Genomic DNA, 27,201 nt, shown 5'->3' with positions numbered 1-27,201 from the left:
ATATGTTTTGTGTTATTGTTTATTTATTTAAAATTTTATTTTTGTGGTGCAAAAATTTCAAAATAAAAGAATTTTCAATAAAATTGAAGAAAATGTGGAATAAAATAAGGAAATTGTGTGTATAAAACAATTGTTACTGGAAAAGCGTTCATTTACTTTTTACTATTTTTGAGAATTTAAGAGAATAATTTTGTAAATTTTGATTTTATTCTCTCGTTGCAAGTATTTACTGGGAATGGAAAAATAAAAACAAATTTTGAAATTTGTAATCAAGTATCCCGCAATTCCCAAAAAAATCTTGAAAAATACCAAAAATGGGATTTTTTCATTTTTTGGCTATAATATCCATAATAGGGGCGTGGTTATCGGAACCCTTTACAAAATGTTTAAGAACTTATTGGGCCATCTAAAATATGTTACTATATTTTGATATCGAGTATGCGATTTGAGAATTTTTGCCCTAAAGTTGAATTTTACATAAAAAATTGGCATTTTTTGAATGGACCTGATCCCGTCGGTATCAAAAATTATAAATGTTTTTTTCATTTAAAATATTTGGCATAAAATTAGCTTTTCAAAAAGTACAAATTCATTATACATCCTCTTAGAAAATTTTTAGATAACTTAAAAAGAATAAAAGTACAATTTTCCCAAAAAAATTGCGAAAAATCGCCTTTTTTAATTTTTTTATATTCAAATGCAAGTAACTTTGAAAAATGGATAAAATCGGAGAATATTTTTTTTTTTTTTTTTTTTTTTTTTTATTTCTTTATTCATTATTTAACCAAGCCCTAATGGGCCATATATGGTTAAAAGATAATATAATACAATGTGCAAAAATATGAAATTCATTACTATAATTTAATTATTTATAAGTAAGTATAATATATTTATAAGTATGTATATACATTTTTGTTTTATAATATTACTTTTTTACATATATGTACATATTTTAGTAATTCTCATTTAATAAGGAACAATATTAAAGTTGTTGTGTAGTAAAATGATCAATAAATATATTTTTTGCTTTATTTAAAGTAAAAGAAAAAGTTTTTAAATGTGCAGGAAGAGTATTCCAAGTTCTAGAAATACGGATTTGGAAGGAATGTTCAAATACCGACAGACAAATCCTGGGTATAATGATTGTGGGAGAGCGGGTAGATCTTGAAAAAGCAAACATATCATATAAATTAGGTGGTGTTTTAGTTGATATTATTTTATAAAATAAATAAAGTAATCTAAAACGAACATACATAGAAAATGAAAATCCAAAAAACAATTTAACATGTGATGAAATGTGATCATGTACTCTCAAGCCATATATGTATCTAATTATCCTATTCACAATTCTGCGTACATTCCCAAAGTTAGTTCTATTAGCAGCCGAATAAATCTCAATACCATAATTCAATAGTGACAAAAGAAATGCATTAGCAATAATAATCTTTACTCTTATGGGAAAATTGTATTTTAAACTGTATAATTTCCTTAATACGAAATTTACTTTAGAATTTAATAAATTTATATGTTTGTTAAAGGAAAATTTATTATCCAAAATAATACCTAAGCAACGCATATTTTCTACAATCTCAATTTGAATATTGTCAATTGTAATATTCAAGCGTGTTGTCTCCTTGATACCAAAGCACATTAACTTAGTTTTATCTATGTTAATCCGCAAGAAATTATTTCTCATCCATGAAACAACACATTGCATTTTAGAATTTATACGTGCATTTAAAATATCAATAGATTGTCTATCAGCAAAAAACACCATATGAATATCATCAGCATATAAATATATATCTGAAACAGGCAAATTTATAGAACGAATGAAATCATCCATATAGATCATAAATAACAGGGGACCCAAAATTGATCCTTGTGGGACCCCACTTTTGCAAGGCAAAATCATAGAATTCTTGTTATCACAAGAAACATATTGGCTTCGATCACAGAGATAAGATTGTATTAAATTACATGTCTCCTTTCTAAAATAAAAATTTGTGTATAATTTATTAATTAAATTGTTATGATTAATAGTGTCAAATGCTTTGGATAAATCCAGGGCAATAAGAACACTAACTGCATGATTATTGAGATTACACCTTATTCTGTCCGTTAGAGAAAGTAGAAGAGTCGTGGTGCTGAAACCTTTACGATAGCCTGAATGACAAACACTAAGTAATTTATTTTCATTTATGTAATCATTTATCTGTTTAGCAACAAGTTGTTCAAATACTTTAGAAAGGCAGGAAAGTATGCTAATAGGCCGAAAAGCATCATTTCAAAAGAATATTTGGAACCGCGGGCACCAAAAAACTGGTGTAGGATGGGTAAAAATGTTGAAAATTAAATTTTCAAATGCGAATATCTCCTAAGCGATAAGATATAATTTATAGCTAAGGTTTTATGTAGTGCTCGACGAGGAGATTCTGTATGTGTAATTTTTTTTAAATCGGAACTCAAACGAAGAAATAGGATCATTTTAAAAATTGAACATACCCGAGGTGTCCTATTTTGGGAACCCATGGTCCCGCTCTTGGTGGGGTTATGAGGTCTAAATTCAAAACTTAAACTCGACTACGCTTCCTCTTTGCGCATGTGAAATTTCATTCAAATCGGCGTAAGGGTTTAGAAGTTACAGATTTATTTCCTTCTTTTTTTATTCTCATACCACTATGCAGCGTCTCTGATAAACTAAACTAACGATTGCAACCTCCATATAACCATATTTCGTGAATCTTGATGTTAACATAAATATAAAGGTTGAGAAGCATTTTGCAACTTTAAACCAGCCGTTAAAACCGTTATATTTGAATTCAAGTACAATTTCGTAACAATATTTATAATTTTGTTCTCTTTTAAGGTACGTTCTCTGGCTTCGGTGGCATTAAGAAAGGGAATGGATAATGAGCGAGGCATACATTTGGATTACTTTACTAGTAAGTAAGCTTTTCTTGTAAATTAGTATTGCGACTGCAGCTTTATTTATTTTGAGTTTAAACACGTGCCTAATATCATCATAATTCATGTAGTATTGACCATATGCAACATTAATATTTTTAGTTAATTATGAAGAACAGCTTTCCGGATTATATGGTGGTTATTTAGAAAATCAAAAACAATTTCTTCGTCTTTCTATTTTGGCTGTACAAAATTTGTACAAGAAATCATCAAATATTGAAAAACATGTAATCCTCATTGGCCATTCAATGGGCGGAAAGGTTGCACAATCAGTGCTCGAAGAACCAGACATAGCTCCATATATTAACACAATTATTTTCATTTCTACGCCGCTTGACAATCCAGTAGTAGATTTCGATTCGAAATTAAATGAGTTTTATGCCTTCAGTGATCGTTACTTGTCTAATAAAAGAGTTTCGTATGTGCCAAACACAGACACAAATGTATGTTCTAATTACAATCATCGCATTCCGCTAAATAATAATGAATCGAAGCTTTTGGATAATGTTTTAATGATATCTATAGGAGGTGGCAACCGAGACCTTTTGGTGCGTGATGCTTTAACTACATCCAAATACAGTGATATCCATGCAATGGTATGTACATCTTCATATACATATCGTTGCCATGTCAGCAAAAAGACTTATGTGTAATTGTTTGAAAACTTTGTTATTTGACTCTCAGAGTATATAATCATCTAAAATGCAAAAGGGCGTAACAACCAAAAAATTCAAAAGTTAGTTTTTAATGGATATTGGTACTGCGCATCAAGGCACACGTCACCATGTCACCACAACACTTTTCATTTTATTAAATTTTTTGTCTCTCGTGTAAAATTTTAAAAAGTGATGATACGCCCTTTTGCCTTTTAGGTGATGATATATACAAAAATGTATCTACTGATTCCGAAGTTTTCACAAAGAATCGTTAGCAAATTCGTATAGCTTTCATAAAAAATAGAGTGTTTTCTGGGTCTTCTCCAAAGTTGTTAAAATCAACAAAGTTCTTTTTGCCGGCCGACAATTGCGTATTTTAGTAAAAGTGCCTAACTAAATAACTTTAAAATGTTTGACATTAAGACATCGTCAATACCAAAAGTTTGGTTAAGCTGTGATCATTTGTCAGCCGTTTGGTGTCTTCAATTAGTGATGGTAGTAAATCGTTTCATATTCGGCATAACAAATATTGACAAAAGGAATAATGTCTTCTTTGTTGACGACAAATCGCATCGTACTCAAAGCGCTATTAACTATTTTGTGGTAAATATGTGTCATTTATTTAAAATTATAGCTCTCTAATTTTGTTGTTTTTATAGAAACCTCTAAATAAATATAAATCAAATGAAGTTTCTTTTCCAAAATCTACTATTGAAGCTACATGGCATGAGGACTCAAAAATTGTTTATAGGAAGTTATTTAAAAACGGCCTACGTACTGGATACAATCATATGTTGCCAATTTCAAAATATAAATACTACAAGGTAAAAATTACAGTGAACGCAGAAATATATTTTAATTGTTATCTTGATTTGGAATCCTAGAAACTCTTCATTGAAATTAATAGTTACGATGAAATATATGATTGGATTTACGGTTGTACAGCAACGAATTTTACCAATAGCAACAGTATTAAATGGTAAGTTTGCAATATTTTTTGAAATCTTCTTGGACTTATATTATAATTTTTAATTAATTTATTTTAATGGCCTTATTCATAACAATTTTTAAATTTTAATGAAATTTTTTTGAAAAATGTAAGTTTTTCGAACTTTAAACGACCGTAACACAACAATTTTCCAACCGATTTTCAAAAAGTAGATTTTGTCTGAAAGTAAAGCATTTAAATAAAATTATAAATAAATCAATTACAAACAAACAAACTTATGATTTATGAGAACCCCTGCATATTTTTGATGTAGCATAGCTAAGTTTTATTTAAAATTTATGCGAATATTTAGTGCGAAGCTTATAGAAAGATATGGAACAGAAACGTAACAGCAAAAATCCTAAGTCTGTTTTCAAAAACCACTAAAAACTCAAAGAAACAACTTTTCATAATATCACAATTGGTCGATTCACAAGGTCTCCTCCTATCATGCCATATTGTCACATTGTCCTAATATTCCACGACTCGGCGGCTCGGCTTAACCGACTCTTAGACTTTCGGTGCAGGTCTCTGCTGGTTGATTACGATAAACTAACATAGTACGTAGCTACAATGTAGTATTATTTTAGGACATTTATCGCTTATAAAAAGGCAATAACACCATTTTCAAACCATTATGAAATATTAGGACATTGTGACAATATGACATGAGACCTTGTGAATCGACCAAATATGTTTTTGGCTGTCAATGAAAAAAAATAATTTTGTTTTTCACACATCCAATAATAAAATACATGACAATACTTTCTCATGACAACATTCATAGGTTTACCTATCTACATAGTTGTTGTCATCTATGGTTTTGGCGATATTGAGCTTTAATCGTCAATGGATTGTCAAAAATTTTATGAATTCTTAGAAGAGATTCTAATTAACACATATTTTTAGTTATTTTATCTACGATTTGAAAGTACATACATAAATGAATTGAAAAAATTAAATTAAAGACATTTTATATAAAATTAAAAATATAGCTCTTACGATAACACTGTGCTAGTTGAAAAAAACTGTAATTTGCTCCTGTTTTCGAGATATACCGTTATTTTGAAGATGGAGGAGGTTAAACAATATATATTCGCGTAACTCAAAAGCTTATTGAATAAACTAAGCTCAAACTTTCATTTAATCTGCGCAGTCCCTACTTACAGATAAATTTAGGTAAATTTTTCAAATATTAGTTTACTACAAATAAAAGCCGCCGTACACTACCACATTACAGTTAACATTTTTGGTACAGTTACGAAATTCAAATCCGTTTAAAGAATAATTTTATTAAAAACTAGCTGACCCGGTGCGCTTCGCCACCCCAATTAGAAGAAAGAAATAGTACTATCAAGTCTCACTTTGTGAATCTAATTGAAAATGTCTAATTTCATATTTTTGGGTCCATTATTATAGAAAATGCAAAATGTGTTCCTAATTTCAAATTTTTAGGTTTATTATTATAAAATATTCAAAAAGTACCATTGTAATAAGGAAATAGTACCATTGATTATCACTTTTAAATTCGCATTCACTAAACCATAACCCATCAAGTTTGAATTTTAGATTTGTATATCATTTCCTATATTATCAACTAATTTTGTTTCTATAATACATAATATTTAATAAATTATCACAAAACCGAAACCGCGGTTTTGAAATTCTTCGGTTTCTTGGAAACGCTAGGTCCATTATTATAGTAAATTCACAAAAGTACATATGAGATCAAAGAAAAACTACCAAGAAGTATGGCCTTGAATTTTCACTCACTTGGGACCATATACGCCTAATTTCATATTTCTATGTCCATTATTAAACAAAATTAAAAAAGTACCATTAGAATATATAAAAAGTACCAAAAATCCCCCACCACCCTACCAAAAAGCAGCCCCTTGTGGATTTCCACTCACTCGAGTCCATATAAGCTTTATTGCATGTTTCTAGGTTCATCGGTGAAGAAATTACAAAAAGTAAAAAGTACCAAAAAGTCTCCCCCTAGAATTCTCACTCACTTTAGAACATATACGATTAATATCATATTTCTATGACCATTATTACAGAAAATTCAAAAAGTACCGCTACAATATATAAAAAGTACCAAAAATCAGGCACTTGTGGTCACTCCGGTCCATATAAGCTTTACTTCATGTTTCTAGGTTCATTGGTGAAGAAATTACAAAAAGTACCATTAGAATAAAGAAAAAGTACCAAAAAGTCTCCCCCTAGAATTCTCACTGACTTAGGACCTTGTATGCTTAATTTCATGATTCTTAGTCCAATGTTACAGAAAATTAAAAAAAAGTACCATGAAGTATCCGCACGAATTTTCACTCACATAAGACCATATACGCTTAATTTCATATTTCTAAGTCCAAAAAAAAAATTTTAAAATTACCATTAGAATATAGAAAAAGTAGCAAAAAGCAGCCACTTGTGGATTAACACTTACTCGGGCCCATTTAAGCTTTATTTCATGTTTCTGGGTTCATTGGTGAAGAAATTTCAAAAAGTACCATTCGAATAAAGAAAAAGTACCAAAAAGTCTCCCCTTAGAATTCTCACTGACTTAGCACCGTGTATGCTTAATTTCATGTGTCTAAGTCCATTGTTATACAAAATTAAAAAAAATACCATTCGAATAAAGAAAAAGTACCAAAAAGTCTTCCCCTAGAATTCGAACTCACTTAGCACCATGTAAGCTTAATTTCTTGTTTTTAAGTCCATTGTTATAGAAAATTAAAAAAAAGTACCATTAGAATAAACAAAAAGTACCATGAGGTATCCGCATGAATTTTCAATCACTTAGGACCATATACGCTTAATTTCATATTTCTAGGTCCATTATATTATAGAAAATTCAAAAAGTACCATTAGAATATAGAAAAAGTACCAAAAAGCACCCACTTGTAGTTTCCCACTCACTCGGTTCCATATAAGCTTTATTTCATGTTTCTAGGTTCATTGGTGAAGAAATTACAAAAAGTACCAATCGAATAAAGAAAAAGTACCAAAAAGTCTCCCTCTAGAATTCTCACTTACTTAGGACCATATATGCTTAATTTCATGTTTCTAAGTTCATTGTTATAGAAAATTCAAAAAAGTACAATTAGAATAAACAAAAAGTACCAAAAAGTCTTCCCCTAGAATTCTCACTCACTTAGGACCATATATGCTAAACTTCATATTTCTATGTCCATTATTACAGAAAATTCAAAAAGTACCGTTAGAATATAGAAAAAGTACCAAAAAGCAGTCACTTGTAGATTCCCACTCACTCCGGTCCGTATAAGCTTAATTTCATGTTTTTAGGTTCATTGGCGAAGAAATTACTAAAAGTACCATTCGAATAATGAAAAAGTACCAAAAAGTCTCCCCCTAGAATTCTCACTCACTTAGGACCATATATGCTTAATTTCATGTCTCTAAGTCCATTGTTATAGAAAATAAAAAAAGTACCATTAGAATATAGAAAAAGTACCAAAAACCCCACACTTGTGGTTTCCCACTCACTCGGTTCCATATAAGCTTTATTTCATGTTTCTAGGTTCATTGGTGAAGAAATTACAAAAAGTACCATTCGAATAAAGAAAAAGTACCAAATAGTCTCCCCCTAGAATTCTCACTCACTTAGGACCATATACATATGCTTAATTTCATGTTTCTAAGTTCATTGTTATAGAAAATTCAAAAAAGTACCATTAGAATAAAGAAAAAGTACCAAAAAGTCTCCCCCTAGAATTCTCACTCACCTATGACCATATATGCTTAGTTTCATGTTTCTAAGTCCATAGTTATAGAAAATTCAAAAAAGTACCATTAGAACTTACAAAAAAGTACCAAAAAACCCACACTTGTGGTTTCCCACTCACTCGGTTTATTATAAGCTTTATTTCATGTTTCTAGCTTCATTGGTGAAGAAATTACAAAAAGTACCATTCCAATAAAGAAAAAGTACCAAAAAGTCTCCCCCTAGAATTCTTACTCACTTAGGACCATATATGTTTAATTTCATGTTTCTAAGTCCATTGTTATAGAAATTTCAAAAAAATACCATTAGAAGAACAAAAAAGTACCTATAGTTCAGTTCACACATTTTGGTACCTAAATATTATCCCCTATTCCTAACACTAACTTCACTCAGATACATATCAGCTAACTTTAATGTCGATAACTAAAATAATTTAAAATGTTAAAAAAGTACCATTAGGAGAAAAGTACCAATTTCCCTTTTCTTCCTTGAACAAGTTTGAAATTTAAAAATTTTCAATTTTGCCAAAATTGTTTATGCTACAGGCATGTCTCAAAATATTAAAATCTGTTTTAAAAAAAGTACCAAACTGTTTACCCGGATTTGGCCCAATATAAACCTTGGCACTCGAGTTCCAAATAACACCCTGTTAGTTAATTTTTGTATGAATCCAGGAACCAACGTTAAAAAAATTATCAAAATTGGCTTAATAATTTCAAATATAATGTATTTTCCCGATTTCATCCCCTTTTTGGTACCTTTTTTTATCCCCATTGCGGTGGTAAAATTTTATTCAAATAAAAATCTGCATCGTGGTAGGAGTTCATAATAAAATATTCGTATGTCTATGTCATATTATAGAAAAACATATTTTATGAAAAAGTACCAAAAATAAACACAAATTTTATCCCTTAATGGTTCGAATTTCCAAAAAGTACCAAACTTATATTTTTTATTTTTTGATAAGTAAAGAATGCGATTTAAAATTTGTTTATATGTTTATTGGTTTAAAAGATACATAGGGTGCCAAAAAAGTACCAAAATACAGTTTTTACCCGTTTTCTCCCCTAAAGTGTTAGAATTTCGAAAAAGTACGAAACACCTGTCAGCTTATTTTTTAGATGAAGTAACATGCAATTTTAAGTTTTTTTGTATCTTTATTAGTTTTGAAGATATAAGGTTACCGAATTTACCCGTTTTTACCCTTTTTTACCCCCTAAACGTTCGAATTTCCAAAAATCCCTTCTTATCGGATCGTTTTGGGGAGGGACGAACCCACAGTTAAAATTTCATGATTCTAGCTTCAGCCGTTTGGGCTGTGCGATGATGAATCAGTCAGTCAGTCAGTCAGTAGAGTAACTTCGGGTATTGTGGACTATGCGTCTAATGTGGACCAGTGTATTTTTTCAGAAACTATTGAAGGTATGATAAAACTGATTTGTCGTTCATTTTACAATTTGTTTGAAACGACAATTGCACATTTGCTTTCATGAGTAATTGATATGTTGGCTATTTATTCTTGTATTGAAATTAATGCGCGTGCTCAACATTTTTTTCGGCTCAAGTAAGAAACAAAATTTGGTACAGTTACTTTGTAGAATTTAATGTTTGGTTGTTTTATATAGTTAAAGTGGACACGTAGTTTTGCATATATTTGGTAAGAATTTAAGCACATTTAGATTATTAGGTAAAAATATTTTTTTACCACTGTAACCCAAGTTCGTTTAATGTGGACCACTTAAATTACTTGATTATGTACTACTGGTCCATATTACCCGACAATAACTATTATGTACTTTGTAAGCAATATATCTAAGCCAAGAACGCGACTTTTTAGTTTGTATTAATAAAAATATATTGAAATTAAATTTTTTAATCATTCATGATTAGCTGGTTCATGAATTTTATGTATTAAATACTAGTCCACATTACCCTCATATAGTGGTCCATATTACCCTCCAATTTTTTTAATGCTGGTTTTTGGGTTCCTTACAATATTTTCACATAATTTTTTTATCCATTGACGGAAAAAATTTTCAACTGCAAAAACAATTAGGGAATATATTAGCTAATATATTGCTTCACAACTTTTTTAATATCCATATATATTGTGACCAAAATTTAGAAGAAACAAAACGGTAGTCCACATTACCCGAAGTTACTCTAACGTTACTCTTTTATATATATAGATTAAAAAAAACATATTAAAACATGATAAAATAGTTAAAAAATATTAATTTCTAATAATTACACTGTCCAACAAATTGAGACTTTTTGATTGGAGTGCAATAGCGACCCTATAATTTTGAAACGGCATATTGATTAGATCATTTTTGTAGAATAAACTTTTAGTCGAGCTTTTTTTACAGTGGGTCAAAATATTCATTTTTTGATCGAAGAGAGCATGATACTAAATGAAAAAAATGTTGTAAGTTAATGCCTGAGAGAATTATTATTGTCAGAGTTATATGGTGGAAAAAAGAGGTAAATTTTTCGAGAAAATCCAAAAAAATCTTTTCAAAAAGGACATTTAAAGATTAAAATTTTCCATGAAAATGTTTGCCGAAAAATTTCAGTGAGGGTCTACAAAGGTACAAAAGTTGTAATTAACCTTGGGTCTCACATTTTTGAAAAAAAAATCGCCAAAAATCAACTTATGATCCGAATGAGCTGATATTTAAAATATAAATAGTCCTTAAGATGATCTACAAAAACATATATACATATGTAGGTTATCACTTTTAGGTCAAGTGTTATTTAGCTTTATTTATTTATTTTTTTCAAATTTAGCTCGATCTTTTTTAGGTTTTTAGATATGTATGTCGGTCCTACGGAGGATCGAAATTTTTCTTTAAAATATCATCTATATTTGCGATAAAATTTCGAATACAACAATTTGCTAACAGTTATCCCGTCCCTGTAAAAAGTTACAAGAATACAAATTTGGAACATGTAAAAATGACTGTATTTTTTACGTTTTTCCACAAAACACATTATGCATGGAATTTATAAAAAAAGTTAAAATTTGTCAAAAAGGAGCAAGGTTTGTAGAGCTCCTGATGAATAAATATAAGCTTTTTGTATAAGTAGTTGGTATCCATGAAAACCTTAGGACTTGAAGATTAACGGTTTAGTTTAATGAAATAATTTTATGAATTTTTGAATTGTCATATACTTTCTTCTTACTGTCCTACTAATATTGTAATAAAAGCTACAATAAATCAACATTTGTTTTCGATGTTTTTGAAATATTTTGCTTATTTTGCAATATTACACAAATATTGTAAAATTTGACCTATGAACTATAAGATTTAAACATTGTCCGATGTTACTTAAACTTTCGGGGTATATTTTAAAATCAGCTTATTAGACACAATATTGTACGTTTATGGGAGGTATTTACATATTTTGTTTGTATTTTTATTCCTTGAGATATCCTAAATAAATCCTAAAGAGATGTTCTAAAAATTGTTACTTGCATATATACATATAAAAATTCCTTTTATTTCTATATATATTTAGTGATAAAGGATCATCACTCTCTCATAACATTCAAAATATAGCGTCGCATGATAATGTTCGTTCAATGGTGTTAATTGATTTGCAACATTTAAATAAATTCTATCCACTATGGACTCATGTTATGGTACGATTGCTGCCAACAAATAAACCGGTCAGTTCATAACTTTATTTATGTATATAGTTTATAGATTATTACAAATAATGTACATGCAATTACTTTTAGATAACATTTAATATAGATGTTTACAACAAAAAAGAAAGAACATTTACTATTAAAGCTCCGCGTTGGTTTTCTTTTGATCAAAAAACCATAATTAATGAAAGCGTCTATGGTAACCTCCATTACGAAGTATTCATTGAAGGTACATAAGTATATACATATAGCGAAATTGTTAACGCAATTAGTTTCAATACAGTAAGTATGTTTTAATTTTTAGGTTTAGATGAACCTTTTCCAACATTACAATTCCATATTGAGACGTTTGGTTGTGGAGACAAGGCTTTTAAGGTGACGGCGAAACTATGTATACCTTGGGCACGTGGCTATGAAAGATATAGCCATATAACGTAAGTGCATACTATCATAACGAGCCTTTAGCGCCAAATTATCGTTAGCGAAATTCAGCTGTTTAAACAAATTTTTGTTGTGTTTCAAATTTTATACATCGAGTTCTTATATTCAAAAGGGGCTATCTGCAGGTTTTGAAAATATATATAATCATTACCTATTATATCAATTTTGAAGAAAAAAAAAAAATTTATCATTTTTTTTTGTGTTTGGGAGGGATCTGGGGACTTATCTTCTACAGATATAAGTTCTCGAGTGTCTCCATTTACTCTATTACATCTCTAAAAGGCACTCGTTGACATTATGATGGTTACTTAGTCAGTGCGATGTCATGATCACTTATAGGACCGTAATCATACTGTTCCACCGTTCCAAAGAATGCTATAGCGAGGATCCTGTTATTCGACATACAGGACTATACATGTGAGGATGGTAGGCAAGCATGCAAGTCGCCTTGGACTCCCTTTTTAACGATCATTGTCGTAGGTGTAAGAATAGGGGAAAGAGGAAACGATTTTCCACCTTCTCTGCAAATGCCCAGCCCTGAGTGTCAAAATGTACAGATTCATGGACAACTACATATTAGCCAACCTTAGTAGGTATATGTGTCTAATAACTTCAACATTTTAGCATACATTACGATGTAAATGACACTACATCTGACGAGTAGTATGGTCTTTTGAAAACGGGGTCCTTTCGACACTACTTGATTGTTCGCGTTCAGGTAACCACCTTGTAAGCCAACCAACCATATCTCTGAGGATGTAAAATGGGATTCCCTTATGTTAGGGTATTGCTGAGTGAAGTACATCGGAGGAGCTTTGATGTCTCATCTCTTAATAAACAGAATAATTGGCTTCATAAGAAGCCTAGGTATATTGTTGTTATGTTATGGACGGCTTCACAAATATCCCTAACGGTTTATAGAGTATCCCTAACAATAATCTACATATGAATAAATAAGAAAGTACACGTATTTATAAATGTAAATGGTGCCAGGATTCGTAGAAAATTATTGGTGCCAGAGCTAAGGTTAAACATTTAAACATTTATTGGAATTAAAGACTGTTATGTCATTGTATTATAATAATTGATATGCATTAAGCCTTCTGAGCCTCTCTGATTTCTTAAATATATTTAGAAGAAATTGCAATTAAATGTTCTTTCTTTTGAAATAGTCGCACTATATTTTACTGGCAAATCTCGTTTTATACATTCTAAAAAGTATTTATTATAATTTTTTTTTAATTGTGATCAAAATTTATATTTTTTGTTTTTCCAAATAAAAGGACCTACCGAACAGACAGTCCTTTTTGAATATAAGCCCTCGATATATTGTATATGAAATTGTAATATACAGTCAGAGACTAAAGTTTAAATACACCTCAAAAATATTTAAACTTTTGTCGAGTGTTATTGTATTTTGTTATTTATGAAACTAAATAAATCTGTATACTTTAACCCTCTAACCGCCCAATTTTATTTTGAGGTAAAAGAATATATCAGGTTATTGTTTGAATAAAAAAAATACGTTGGAATAAAAAAAAAAACAAAAGACAAGTGCACGTTCATATTTATCACAATAAGTAAATTGTTTGTCTCTTTACACATAATTACCGTTATTACGGGAGAAATAAGCAAATAAAGCAGCATTACATACATTTAACATACCCCGCCTTGCCGGTTAGAGGGTTAAGTTTTTCTTAAACGTTTACATTTCTTTAAACAATCAATTGAGATTGTATTTAAACTTTAGTCTCTGACTGTATATCATAAGTTCAAGCGTATTTCGAAAAAATAAAAAAACGTTCTGTAAAATTTGTGTTTTGTCACTAACGGCTCGATATCTTTGCAAATATATTAACATATATGTATATTTAATACATCATGTACTTGTAGACAATTATCTAAAGATAAAAGTATATACGTTAATGTACCCATGTCAGCGCCGAATCATTACAATACTTCACGAAATCCAGTGTCTTTCGAATTGTTTTTGGATCCCGTATGTCGTTATAAAATAAGGTAAGTTTTTATCTTTCATTCTAAGAAAAAAAAATGTAAAATATTTATTTTGTCGATGAATATCAAAATTGAAAAAAGTAGAATTGTGATTTTTTTTAGACGTTTTTCCACATAATTAATGATTACTTAAAAACGGTTATGCCGATATTATTAAAGTAAACTAAAAAAATTAAATTTACATATCCTTTAATCAGTTTATATACGTGAAAATATATTTTTTTTTGTTTTAAAAAACTCATGAAAAATTGAAAACGGCAGAAATTGTTCAGGTTTATTGCTTTAACTAGCGTTTTTAATTTCCCGACATTTTTTGATTTCCGGGAATCGGGAAATTTTTTTCTACATTCCCGGGTACCCGGCTATTCCCGAAATATATAATGATACTGTAAATTAATAATATTATAGCCAAATTTCATATAAAAACTTAGTGTTATAATTATTAAATATCAGAGCTTCGAATTAATTAATAAAATTTGCGCTTAATTCACTAAAATCTTAATCCGTAATTAAAAGATGTCAGCCTTTCATTCCATAAATCCATTCCTAATATTTAATTTTTTAGATTCATTCCAAAGCATTTGTTTAAACTGAATTAATTTTAAAGTTAATTAATAACCGAATTTATTCAAACTTTGAATGATTAAATTTTTGTTAAATCAAATCATATACAAAATTAATTGAAAAAATTGTCTTAAATCTTTTTGTACTAGATTTTAATTGAAGAAAATTTAATCATTTAATAAATTTTTGAAGGTATTTTGTTATGGATTTGAAGAAGAAATTTAAACAAATTAGAATGATTCAATAAGAAATAAGTTCTATAAATAATGAATTCTATTTTTAAATTTTATTACGAAAAACCCCAAATAAATAATTATAAAAAGCTGTTTAACTTTTCACTTTTTTTTGGTGAAAAAAATAGAGTTCTAACTTGGTTTCTATGTATTTTCGTCAGTTTTTAATTCCCGGGATTCCCGACTAAAAATCCCGGGAATCGGGTAGTGAAAAATTGGCAAAATTCCCGGGAAATTTGTACCGGGAATTCCCGGGATAAAAACCCTAGCTTTAACGCAAAGTCACATATAATAGCAACAAAATGTGATATCGACCATACAAATTGATTGATTCTTTTCGAATTTATTCACAATTAAGTGAATTTGCTCATTTTGAGTTTTTTAAAACAAAAAAAAAATTTTATTTTCACGTAAAAAAGTTATTTTTTGATTAATTTTGTTATCATAACTCCGAAACTACTAAGCCAATTGAAACGCAAGTCTCTTGCCCAACAACAAAACAACATGCAAAATTTTCTTCTCATTAACCCGACATTACCTCTGACATCAACAAACACAAGAGACTTGCGCAACTAAATTGCCTAGTGTGAATGGGGTCTTAGTCAAGCCTTTTTTCTGTTGACCTTTGTTATCATAGGTTATTTTGATATTAGTATATATTTTTATTGTATATTACTTAGATTAATAGTAATTATATATTTACTATCGCGAAAACAACTAATACTCTTATAATCGGGGTTGTCATAGAATCCAATCATTGTCGGAATCGGTTTTGAAAACGACAAAAAAGGTACATTTGTCTTATGAAATCCAATGAAATTTTTTCTTTAATCGATAAAGAATTTTATTCTAGATCGAATATAAAACCGATAACTTTCGATTTCACGAGACCAATGTACTTTTTCTGTCGTTTTCAATCCCGATTTCGACAATGATTGTATTCTATGACAACCCCGAATACTGTAACTTTAAGAAGAAACCTTATACATATATATGCATAATTTCATATTTCTAGTTCGAAATGTCAAAAAGTAAAAATTCTCACACATTTATTTATGTTGTATATTTAAATAGTTATACATTTTCAATTGCTGGAACTATGTCTAAAATTGTTCAAGAATTCTATCACTGGATTCCCGCTCATCTAACTGCAGTTCTGTTCGTTGTACTAAGAAATCAAATTGTTAAATTTCAAAGTGCAGAAAATACATTGTTCGTAAAACCATATGCAGGATTTTTTCAATGTAAATCACTTTACATTATAACAGGTATGTATAAAGATTATATGTATGTTTGTAAAGGGTGTTTATTTAGCTCGACAGAACTTACGAACGTGTTAACTGTCAAACGAACAGTTACTGGTGACATCATCGGACCTTACTATTTCTTCAAAAAATGAAGCCGGAGCTCGCGTTGCGGTCAATGGAGATTATTAGCGCACCATGATCAATGATTTTTTGTTTGAAAATATGGATGATATTTAGCCGGACGATCTGCGACCACAACCAATGATTTATTGAAATCAAAATTTTGCTATAACTTGATTTCGAGAAAAGATCTCCAATGTCGTAAGATTTGACATGTCTCGATTATTTCCTGTGGGGTCACGAGAAGCGACTTGTATATGCTGATAAAAAAGCAACAATTGACGCCTTGGAGGCCTACATTGTTCGTGTTATTTTCTTTTTTGTGTATTTTTAAAAAAAAAACACCCTTTATAACCTAATCTATTAGAGGGTTTTTATATTGTTACGTTTTAACCTTTTCAAAACGCTGGTTTATTTCCTTTAAATAAACCGGATACTTTTGATTGCAAATAAAAGCCGTTTAGTAGTTTGAAAATTGTAACAACTCTTTATTTATTTAAAATGTACAACAACAGAATTAAATATTCACTCAGTGTTTTTTTTTTATACACGTTTATAAATTCGCAGAAATACAGACACACATTATAATGTACACGAATTCACTTGAAAAATACAGCACACTTTAAAGCACTCAGTTGATGTTTATTCGAATAGCGTCTCTGATAAACTAAACTAACGACTGCAACATCTGCCTTTATAATACTGCCATCTGCACTCTAGATTGCTCTTTAACTGTCAAAGCTCGTATATTCTAGAGCTTTCTAATACATACGCCATCTGTGGTGTACTTTCTACAATGTTCTTTAACTGAATATTCGAATTCGAATATACGGTCGCAGTAAACTGAAAGCTTTTATTCAATGTTAATAATGCCCACAGATATGTTACAGTTTGAGAGGCACTGCTATTTGAAAGCATTATGCTAATTTAAAATCGTTATATTTGAATTCAAGTACAATTTCGTAACAATATTAATTTGTCTAATATTTCCGGAATTTTATTATGGTTTGAAAAGTCTTGGCAATAGTAGAAAAATAGATGATAGTGTCATTCTCTCTTTATTTTTTCAAATTCTATATCTGACATGCTTAAGGATTTTGAAGTTTTCATTGAAATGGTAATTCCATATTACATAATTTTCATTAATTTTAAAAATATTAAAAAATATAAAATATTTCAAATTGGGATCAAAGGTAAGATCTTCATTTTCAAATATGTATTACAAGGCTAATTTTTAACATTATTTTAAGAATTAATAAGCATGAGTTGCATTTTCCCCAACTGCGAAAATACCAAATATTTTTGCAAAAATTCAAACTCTACATTACCCAAAAAACGTCAACAGTGCACAGTAGTATAAAAAAATAGAGAGAAATAAATCTGTAACTTCTAGGCGCTTAGTCCGTTTTCAATGAAATTTGACATACGCAAAGAGGAAGTGCTGTCGAGTTTAAGTTTTGAGTTTGGACCTCATATCCAGCATATGCGCTTCCAGGGGTCCCCAAAGTAGGACACCTCGGGTATATTACATTTTTAAAACATTTTTAAAAAGCTTACCAGGGGCTGTTTGCTGCTACCGTATATTCGAATTCGAATATTCAGTTAAAGAACATTGTAGAAAGTACACCACAGATGGCGTATGTATTATGTAATTCGTCCCCTTTTGTTGTACTTTTTAAATAAATAAAGAGTTGTTACAATTTTCAAACTACTAAACGGCTTTTATTTGCAATCAAAAGTATCCGGTTTATTTAAAGGAAATAAACCAACGTTTTCAAAAGATTAAAACGTAACAATATAAAGAATCTCCTCGTCGAGCAAAACTTTGGCATTTTAAAATTTTTTGATAATAGCGGATTTCTGCGAGTTTCTGCGAGTTGTTGAGTTTTCCCTAATTAATTTGCCACATAAAAAACTTAAGGTTGACAATGGATAGGGGATTTTGTCTGTATTTGAAAAGTATATATAACTTTTGATAATTAAAAAAATCATGGAATACTTTTTTGAAAAATATGACAAAAAATGCTTTTTATTGTGTTTTTGCGTTTTTGAGTTATATAGATTTTTCTATTGAGAATGAAGAAATAAAAACAAATTTATAAATTTCTATTCAGAAATCCCGCAATTCTCCAAAAAAAAATTGGAGTAATCCATAAAATGGGATTTTTTATTTTGGCTGTAATATCCATACCAGGGGCGTGGTTATCGAAACCCATTATAAGGTAATTAAGATCATATTTGGTCATCTAAAGTGGGTTACTGTATTTTGATATCGACTATGCGATTTGAGAATTTTTGGCCTAAAGTAGAATTTTACATAAAAATAACCGTTTTTTGAATATATCTGGTCCCATGGTATCAACAATTTTAAAATTTATTTTCAATTAGAATATTTAAGCCTTGATTTAAGCCTTTATTCAACTTAAAAATAATCAAATTGTTCTATTTAAATTTAGTTGTATTTTAGTTGATACCATAGAGAAACAATTAGAACGGAAACTGGAAAAAAAACACAAACCAAAATTTTTCTCAAAATAATCACACAAACGAGTGTTGTTTTATTTCCAGACAAGTTAACCGCACCAAATTTTGTATGCAATTTTCTACTGTCAACATATTCGAGTTAAGTAAAAATGGGCAGTACACGCTCCATTTTTTTACATAACTACATTTTCTAAGCCTCCCCTTTATAATTTGGTAGATACATTTCTATAAACCTTAGAAGAAATTTTGAAAGTCGTGTCAGCTTTTTCGTGGTGCTCCCATATGAACTTTCTTTTTGCAAAAGCAGCATTAAATCGTGAGTTTGCAATTATTTCCAAACAAATTTTATCTTTTGTTATCTAACAGAGTTCTACTCCACAAATGATGATAACAGTATTCAAAAAAACTGCTAAATACAAACATTTACAAAATATCTTTAAAACAATTAAAAATACACACCTCGAGTAATAGGATTCATATTCAAACATTTATTTTATTGAAAGTATATTTGGGAAAACAACATTTTATTTAATAAAAATTACATTGCTTCACAATTGATAACACGAATTAGAACAAATTTAGATATTATCAGCATTTTATGTCTAATTATGAGTTGTCAACTTTTATTATTTGTATCTAATTTTTCTTTCCAAAATTTTGGCAATTGAACGTTATAAATTTTTTTTAAAAATATAATGTTGAAAAATCGACTTTGAAACGAGTTCAAGATAAATTCAGGGGTACCGTAAGGCTCCGTTCTTTCACCTACTCCATTCCTTATTTTTCTAAATGAACTTCTACATCAAACTTGCAACCATATCTATTATTTTGCAGATGACAGCAGCATTTGCCATTCATATTCATTCAGTTATTGACCAAGCCTGTCGGAGATTGGGACAATGAGTAGGGTTTTTATCCCGGGAATTTTGCCAATTTTTCACTACCCGATTCCCGAGATTTTTAGTCGGGAATTAATAACTGACAAAATAACAAAGAAAACAAGTTAAAATACAAGTCTCGGCAATAAAATACCGCTTATTTTTATTTATTTGGGGTTTTTCGAATGTTAGTTAAATAAGACATACGCTTTATCAACTTTCCCAAACTTATAAATATGAAAAATTTCATAAAAGTTTTTAGATACCACAAGGATATATTTAAACCTATTGACACACTTTGGTCATGTTTCGATAATAAATCAACAAAAATACGTATAATGCCTATAAATGGCATAATAAGAAGTGATGGTAAAATTTACACCAGAATGTGGTCCAAATTTGCCAAACAAGTTTCTTACCGCTTAAAACAATTGTTACATAACATATTTTGTTTGCTTCATTTCCAAGCAAACACTTGATAATAACTTGCAATTACTCAATACCTTGCTTCTCAATGACTACTACATACCGTCTGCATTACATAAAAGTTGTCTTATAATGCCTTATTTATTATTTGTTATATAAATACTTACTTTCCAGTCGTGCTTATATATATTCTGTGCGACCTAACTAGTAATGAATTATTAAATCAATAAGTTATTAACCGTGTTAAAATAATGAGTGTTATGAAAGTAGTGAAGTGACAAAATTTAGCATTTTAACTAATTGCTTGGTAATAAATGTTTTAGTTTTGTGGGTAATTTCAAATATATGAAACTAACAAATTAATTTAATAATTTTGTAATTATCATTTTTCATTATGTTTTTTAAAAATTATTTGTAAAAATGTTTGAAATGCTCTGATATATAGTTATTATATATAACACTAAGTTTTTATATGAAATTTAGCAATAATATTCCTAATTTACATTATCATTATATATTCCGGGAATACCCGGGTGCCCGGGAATTTAACAAAATATTTCCCGATTCCCGGGAATCAAAAAAGGCCGGAAAATTAAAAACCCTAGCAATGAGGCAAAACAAAATGATTCCCTTAATCGGGACATTGTGACAATCTCTGAATAGGGTCGTACGAAGGGTCGCTTTCAACGCTCGCAAGACTCATTGTTGCATGTTGACACAAAAACGAACAAACAATGTTGCTTCATCTGTATTTATGGATGGTGTAAATATTGTGGAATCAGACGAATCTTGATGTTGTGGGCATGAAAATACAATGTCATGTCCATCTGATCTCCTCACTATTTACACCACCTATATCCGACCGAAAATGGAATACAACTCCCATGTATGGGCCGGTGCTTCAAAGTCTACTTTGGAGCTGCTCGACCGCGTACAGGAGAGTGCGAAGGTGATTATTGGTGATTATCCCTTAAGTGCTGGTCCAAGAAGAAAAAAAAAATAAACCGTTTTATATATAGGAAATAATATTTGAAAAAAAATAATATCATTTCCTATATAGTCCTTTTCAATATATAGGCCTTTGAATTTTATAACTTAAGAACTGAACTTGGATATTTTGAAATAAATGTGATTTATTCATCAAATTTTAAAGGACATATCTTTATCTTTCAAATTAAATTTAGTTTAATGTTGAACATTGTATGGTTTAAATGTTATACCAACGTTTGTGAATTTTTTATAAATTGTTAAGACATTATATTTTTGGACCGGAAAGGGTCTCGAGTCAAAAAGTGAATGATTTGATAAACACTTGCAATATGATGAGATTACAAATCCGACTGCTGTGCGCTTTAGGATGAATTATCCCAATATACGAAAATCCTATTAAATGGTTCCTCATATGTTGATAACAAATGAATTGGTAATATTGTTACGAAATTGTGCTTGAATTCAAATATAACGATTTTAAGGGCTGATTTAAAAGTAGCATAATGCTTTCAAATAACAGTGCTGTAATAGCAAACTGTAACATATCTGTGGGCATTATTAAATAAAAGCTTTCAATTGATTTGATCGTAAGTTGGCAACGCTGTTTGCTGCGACCGTATATTCGAATTCGAATATTCTTAAATAACATTGTAGAAAGTACACCACAGATGGCGTATGTATTAGTAAGATCTAGAACAGTCATGCCCAAGCCCTATACTCTTGGTACTCTTTTGTTTTTGTAATTGCTCTTAGCTATAGGCTGTGTGTTTTGTATACTCACTAGAGCACTCAGCACTAGCAACACAAAATACACAAACAACTTTGTCTTATTATTTTTTTTGTCGTTCTTCACTGAATACACGCATGTTGAAAGCAACAATACTTTCGTATGCTTTGCTGGTAAACATTGACGACTGCGATCATCCAAGTAGATTTTGTTTTTGTTTATCGTATGATATTTTAAAAATGTGTGTGTTGAAAGTGAGTTTTTTTTCTTTTTTCTTTGTATGAATTGGTTTTAGCAACAACAAATATTGAATAAAAAATAGCTTTTCTTTAAATGTATTGGTGTTTACTCTTCCATAAGGAACTTGTGGGCACCCCTGATCTAGAATATTCGAATTTTAAAGAATAATCTAGAGTGCAGATGGCAGTGTTATAAATAGTGGCAGAGGTTGCAGTCGTGAGTCAGTTTATCAGAGACGCTTTTCGAATAAACATCAACTGAGTGCCTTAAAGTGTGTTGTATTTTTCAAGTGAATTCGTGTAAATTATAAATTGTGTCTGTATTTCTGCGAATTTATAAACGTGTATAAAAAACACTGAGTGACTATTTAATTATGTTGTTGTACATTTTAAATAAATAAAGAGTTGTTACAATTTTCAAACTACTAAACGGCTTTAATTTGCAATCAAAAGTATCCGGTTTATTTAAAGGAAATAAACCAACGTTTTGAAAAGGTTAAAACGTAACAATATTCTTTATTGGAAGGTTCTGAGCCTCCCATACAAAAGGCAGTGTGTTACTTCACCTGAAACAATTATTGATATTTATATCCATTATTTCGCTACTCCATTGTAAATAAATAACAAATTAAAAACATTTGGTCAATTCACAAGGGGTCTTATCATGTCATAATGTCTTAATATTTCACAATGGTTTAAAAATATTGTTATTGCATTTCAAGCAAAAAATGTCCTAAAATAATACTACTCTGTATGCTATGTTTATTGTGTTGTCGTAATCAACCAGCACAGACCTGCGCCGAACGCCTAAGAGTCGTTTAAGCCGAGCCGGCGAGTCGTGAAATATTAGGACATTATGACAATATTACTGATAAGAGACCTTGTGAATTGACCAATTGTATATCTGACTTCAAACTCAATAAATTAGAATTAAGTTTATACATTCAGTGTTAATTTGCATTAGCAGTCTTAATTCAAATTAACTTGTGAATTATATAATTGACGTAAATACACAGAATCAAACTGAATTTATACTGAATTTAGCTATTTCAATATGGCAATACCGTCGGCAATCAATCAGCTGTTGGAAAATTGTTTACTATTGTAAAAGAAAACGTAACCCAGTAGAATAGGAAAAAAGAGGGAAAATAAAGCTGTAACTTCTAAATGGTTAGCCCGGTATGAATGTTGTAGAGTTTAAGTTTTAAATTTGGACCAACTGGGCTCGCCAGGGGCGCGGTAACTGGTCCCCAATGTAGGACACCTCGGGTATGTTAAATTTTTAAAACGAAAAAGTACTTTTTTTCTTTTTATGTTATCGTAAACAATTTCTAAGACGATGAATGTATAAGGAATTTATACTTTTTGAAAAGCTAACTTTTCACGAAATATTTTAAATGAAAAAAAATTGAAACTTGTTGATACCGAGGGGACCAGGTCCATTCAAAAGCCGCCTATTTTTTATGTAAAATTCAAACATTCTAAAATTGCATAGTCAATATCAAAATATAGTAACCCATTTTAGATGGCCAAATATGTTCTTAATTATTTTTTAAAAGGTTCCAATATCCCCGCCCTGATATTGATATTATAGCCAAAAAATCCCATTTTTGGGATTTTTCAACACGTTTTGGGAATTGCGGGATTCCTGATATCAAATAACTGTAAAATTTCATTAAAAAATATTCATAAATAAAAATTTAATTTCAATTTACAAAATTTGCATGTATCTTCGCAAAAGCTCATCTTAACATCTAGCAGAGAATTTACCGATTTGCAACACATTTTTTCAACATTAAACAGTTTATAAACAAACAACTGTTTACTGTCATGGTTAAATTTTAATTCACATTAGTGTGCTGTTAATGCAAATTAACTCTATCGTCTGTCTACGCTATTATCTACATACAATGGGCAAATTTCATGATAAATATTTTTTAACCCGAATTTTTTTACCAACATTTTTAACAAATTTAAAATTCTTATAACGAGAATTAAAATACATAGTTTCCCAAGATAGGATCGTAAGATGGCAGTGGATCAGATGATCATATTTAATACATAATCAAATAAATAAATATAAATTAAATAATTGTTAACAAAATATTAATTTATTTTAAAGGTTGTCGAATAATTAAAAAATTATTGTTACCAGTTAAATTCCTACCAACAATTGATAAAGCGGAATATTCATTTTATGTATCCATAATAATACATAGCACTGCTATAGTGGCATCAATTATTTTAGTTTTCATAATTTGGACAATTTTAACATTTCATGGAAATATTCTTCTGAAAATTGCTCTCAGGTTTGATATAATTTTAGGTGGCTGAAATGAAAAAAAGTCAAATAATAAATTTTATTATTTGTAGAATAACAAGAATATCGGTGGCATCTTCAAATGTTTTGGTCCAAATTATATCAACTTTACCTTTGACATTTGGAGTCTTATTTATATCTATAGCATTTGCAACATGTAGTGGCATCGCTCTTGTACTGGCTTCAATATTTTATTTCATTTTGGTATGTATTTACATAAATATCTGTGGCAATATATTAAAACAACTTGAGTCGAAAATTGCAAAAATATGTCATTTAACATAAGTCGACTTAAGAAGTTTTGCTATATATCCATATATACACAGTGTTCACTAATATATTTGCAAGATTTTACATTTTTGTGTTGTTAAATCGCTTTCTTATGTTAATTATTTAGTTGTCCAATGCATATAAGGATTACTTGGAAAATTGGGCATGGGAAAAAGCAACCGGGCTCTTTAGAAAATTACAAACTAGCAGAAATGACGATGCACAGTTAAATTCAGACGGAAGTCCTGTTCCAACTGGAGACGCAGAAAATCGTGAAAGTGCGGAGTCCAATGGATACTTCCAAGGTCTAGAAAATTTCCCATTTCACATAACAATGCTATTATTACTTGTGATAATGTCGTCACTAAATGTTGGTCTTTCAATTGCATGGATAAAGTCGCATTAGTAAGTACTGGGGGTTTATTTTTACAAATACCATTTAATACCATTGCTAATTATTTCAGTTTGAGACATATTGGTGAAAAACTTCCGGATCCATTTTTGTTACCCACAATAGTTGTGCTTTCCTGTCTAAGCATTTTATTGCAATTCAATGCTCCACATAAATCGTAAGTAATAATATCTTGAAATGTCATCTTATCCTAAAATTCACATTCGTTAAGATCATAGAGAAATACACATATGTATGTATGTAAGCGGATACAAGAATAAACTCAAACAAAAAATTTCTTAAAAAAGTCACACATACGAGTGTTGTTTTTATATAGTTTTGTTAACTAGTACATTCTCACCACTTAAGATATGTATAGACCAGCGAAATGCAAACTCACATCACTACAGTTTTTAGATATTGTAGTTGTATAAGTTGAGAATTATTCTCTGGCAAAAACAAAAACAAATAGCTGAAATAATGAAATAAACAATCATAAAAGCGTAACACAACCTGCTTCTATCAATGCTCATGCGAGACTGACTGTTTTTATACAATGTGTGTGCTTGCGTACATGTGAAAATAAAAACAAGAGAGCTCATTTGAGAGCTCATTGCATTTCGCTGGTATAGACGATTGTCAGATCTTACAATGTTGTCAGAAAAATGTTCAGAAAATGTCTAACCGTGTGAACTTACAATTTTTGTCTTGCAACGTTTTGGATTATTTCGATAACGGCAATGACACCATTGTCAGATAAATTATTTCTATTGGCAACGCTGTGTATATGTATTTAAAAACAATGTCTAACATCTGATCTGGCAAGTTTTGCCATTCAACAATCTGAGAACCGTGTAAACTGACAATTTTTGTTGGCAGATAAATTTATTGACTGACAATGAAATTGCTTACAATTTTTCATTGTCAGTACATTGCCAGATCTGAGAACATTGTAAGATCTAACAACCGTGTATACATAGCTTTAGGCTTTTGACAACTGAGTTAGGTCTTTGAAAGGAGAGAGAGGAGAGTTTCCGATCTATGTGTATTTGTCTACGGTAAAGATATTGTCATTAAATACATGTTTTTTTCTTTCTTTCAAGTTCTGGTTATCGTGTTGTTGCAATTGTGCTGTACTTTTGTGCCTGTTTGTGCATTACCTATTGCCAAGAGAACATATATCGTTTGAATTATTTGATTGCATTTGTTTACGTCATTGTTTTGCTGCAGGAAATAATGCGGCGTTTATTGCACTTGTTTGGAATCCAATTCTGAATTTTAATGTATTGAGAAAATGTCTAGTCTTTATATATTTTTTTTTTTTTTAGTAAATAAATTGTAATTTTGTTGAATTTATTAATATACACATCTGCTCAAAATAATAGATACACCAAAATTTATTTTTTAAAAACGAAAAAAAATAATGGTATATTGTAAAATTATAAAAAAAATTCAGTCGATTTTTATGTATAGTTAAAAGGAGAGTAAAAAACAAAAACAAAATATTTCATAATTAATAATAAATATTATAAAGTAAATTAAATTTCTTAAATTTCGAAAAATTTGGTGCTCATAATAATAGATACATTTTTAAAAATTCTTATTAAACAAAAGCTAATAAATTTTATCTTAAAAAAATTAGTTTATTATTAAAGTAAAGCTAGTATCCAGTATATCCACCTTTGTTTTGTAAAACTTTCTCCACTCTTCTGGGCATACTGGATATCAAGTTCTGACACTTCTCCAATGGAATCTCGTACCATATTTTTTGCGTTTTCTCCCATAAATCGTCTTTATTTTTGAAAACTTCCTTCGAAAGCCTTATCTTTAATTCACTC

At 29.7% G+C, this 27,201-nt stretch overlaps 1 protein-coding gene across 1 annotated transcript in view; it reads left to right on the top strand.

Annotated features, from left to right (window-relative positions):
• The window catches only part of PGAP1 (GPI inositol-deacylase), a 34,180-nt gene extending 7,461 nt beyond the window's left edge, over positions 1–26,719 (top strand). The window contains exons 3-17 of the mRNA XM_065508980.1: positions 2,870–2,945; positions 3,070–3,563; positions 4,047–4,226; positions 4,283–4,447; positions 4,508–4,602; positions 11,885–12,035; positions 12,108–12,246; positions 12,322–12,451; positions 14,352–14,477; positions 16,346–16,539; positions 24,505–24,691; positions 24,756–24,906; positions 25,100–25,377; positions 25,437–25,541; positions 26,467–26,719. Of these exons, the coding sequence (XP_065365052.1) occupies positions 2,870–2,945; positions 3,070–3,563; positions 4,047–4,226; positions 4,283–4,447; positions 4,508–4,602; positions 11,885–12,035; positions 12,108–12,246; positions 12,322–12,451; positions 14,352–14,477; positions 16,346–16,539; positions 24,505–24,691; positions 24,756–24,906; positions 25,100–25,377; positions 25,437–25,541; positions 26,467–26,638 (2,643 nt within the window). The 3' untranslated portion in view covers positions 26,639–26,719. The remainder of the gene's footprint in view (positions 1–2,869; positions 2,946–3,069; positions 3,564–4,046; positions 4,227–4,282; positions 4,448–4,507; positions 4,603–11,884; positions 12,036–12,107; positions 12,247–12,321; positions 12,452–14,351; positions 14,478–16,345; positions 16,540–24,504; positions 24,692–24,755; positions 24,907–25,099; positions 25,378–25,436; positions 25,542–26,466) is intronic.
• The last annotated feature ends 482 nt before the right edge of the window (positions 26,720–27,201 follow it).

Source organism: Calliphora vicina, chromosome 4 (assembly GCF_958450345.1).
Source record: "Calliphora vicina chromosome 4, idCalVici1.1, whole genome shotgun sequence".
NCBI classification, from domain to species: Eukaryota; Metazoa; Arthropoda; class Insecta; order Diptera; family Calliphoridae; genus Calliphora; species Calliphora vicina.
This window is presented reverse-complemented; position numbering and strand designations above follow the sequence as displayed.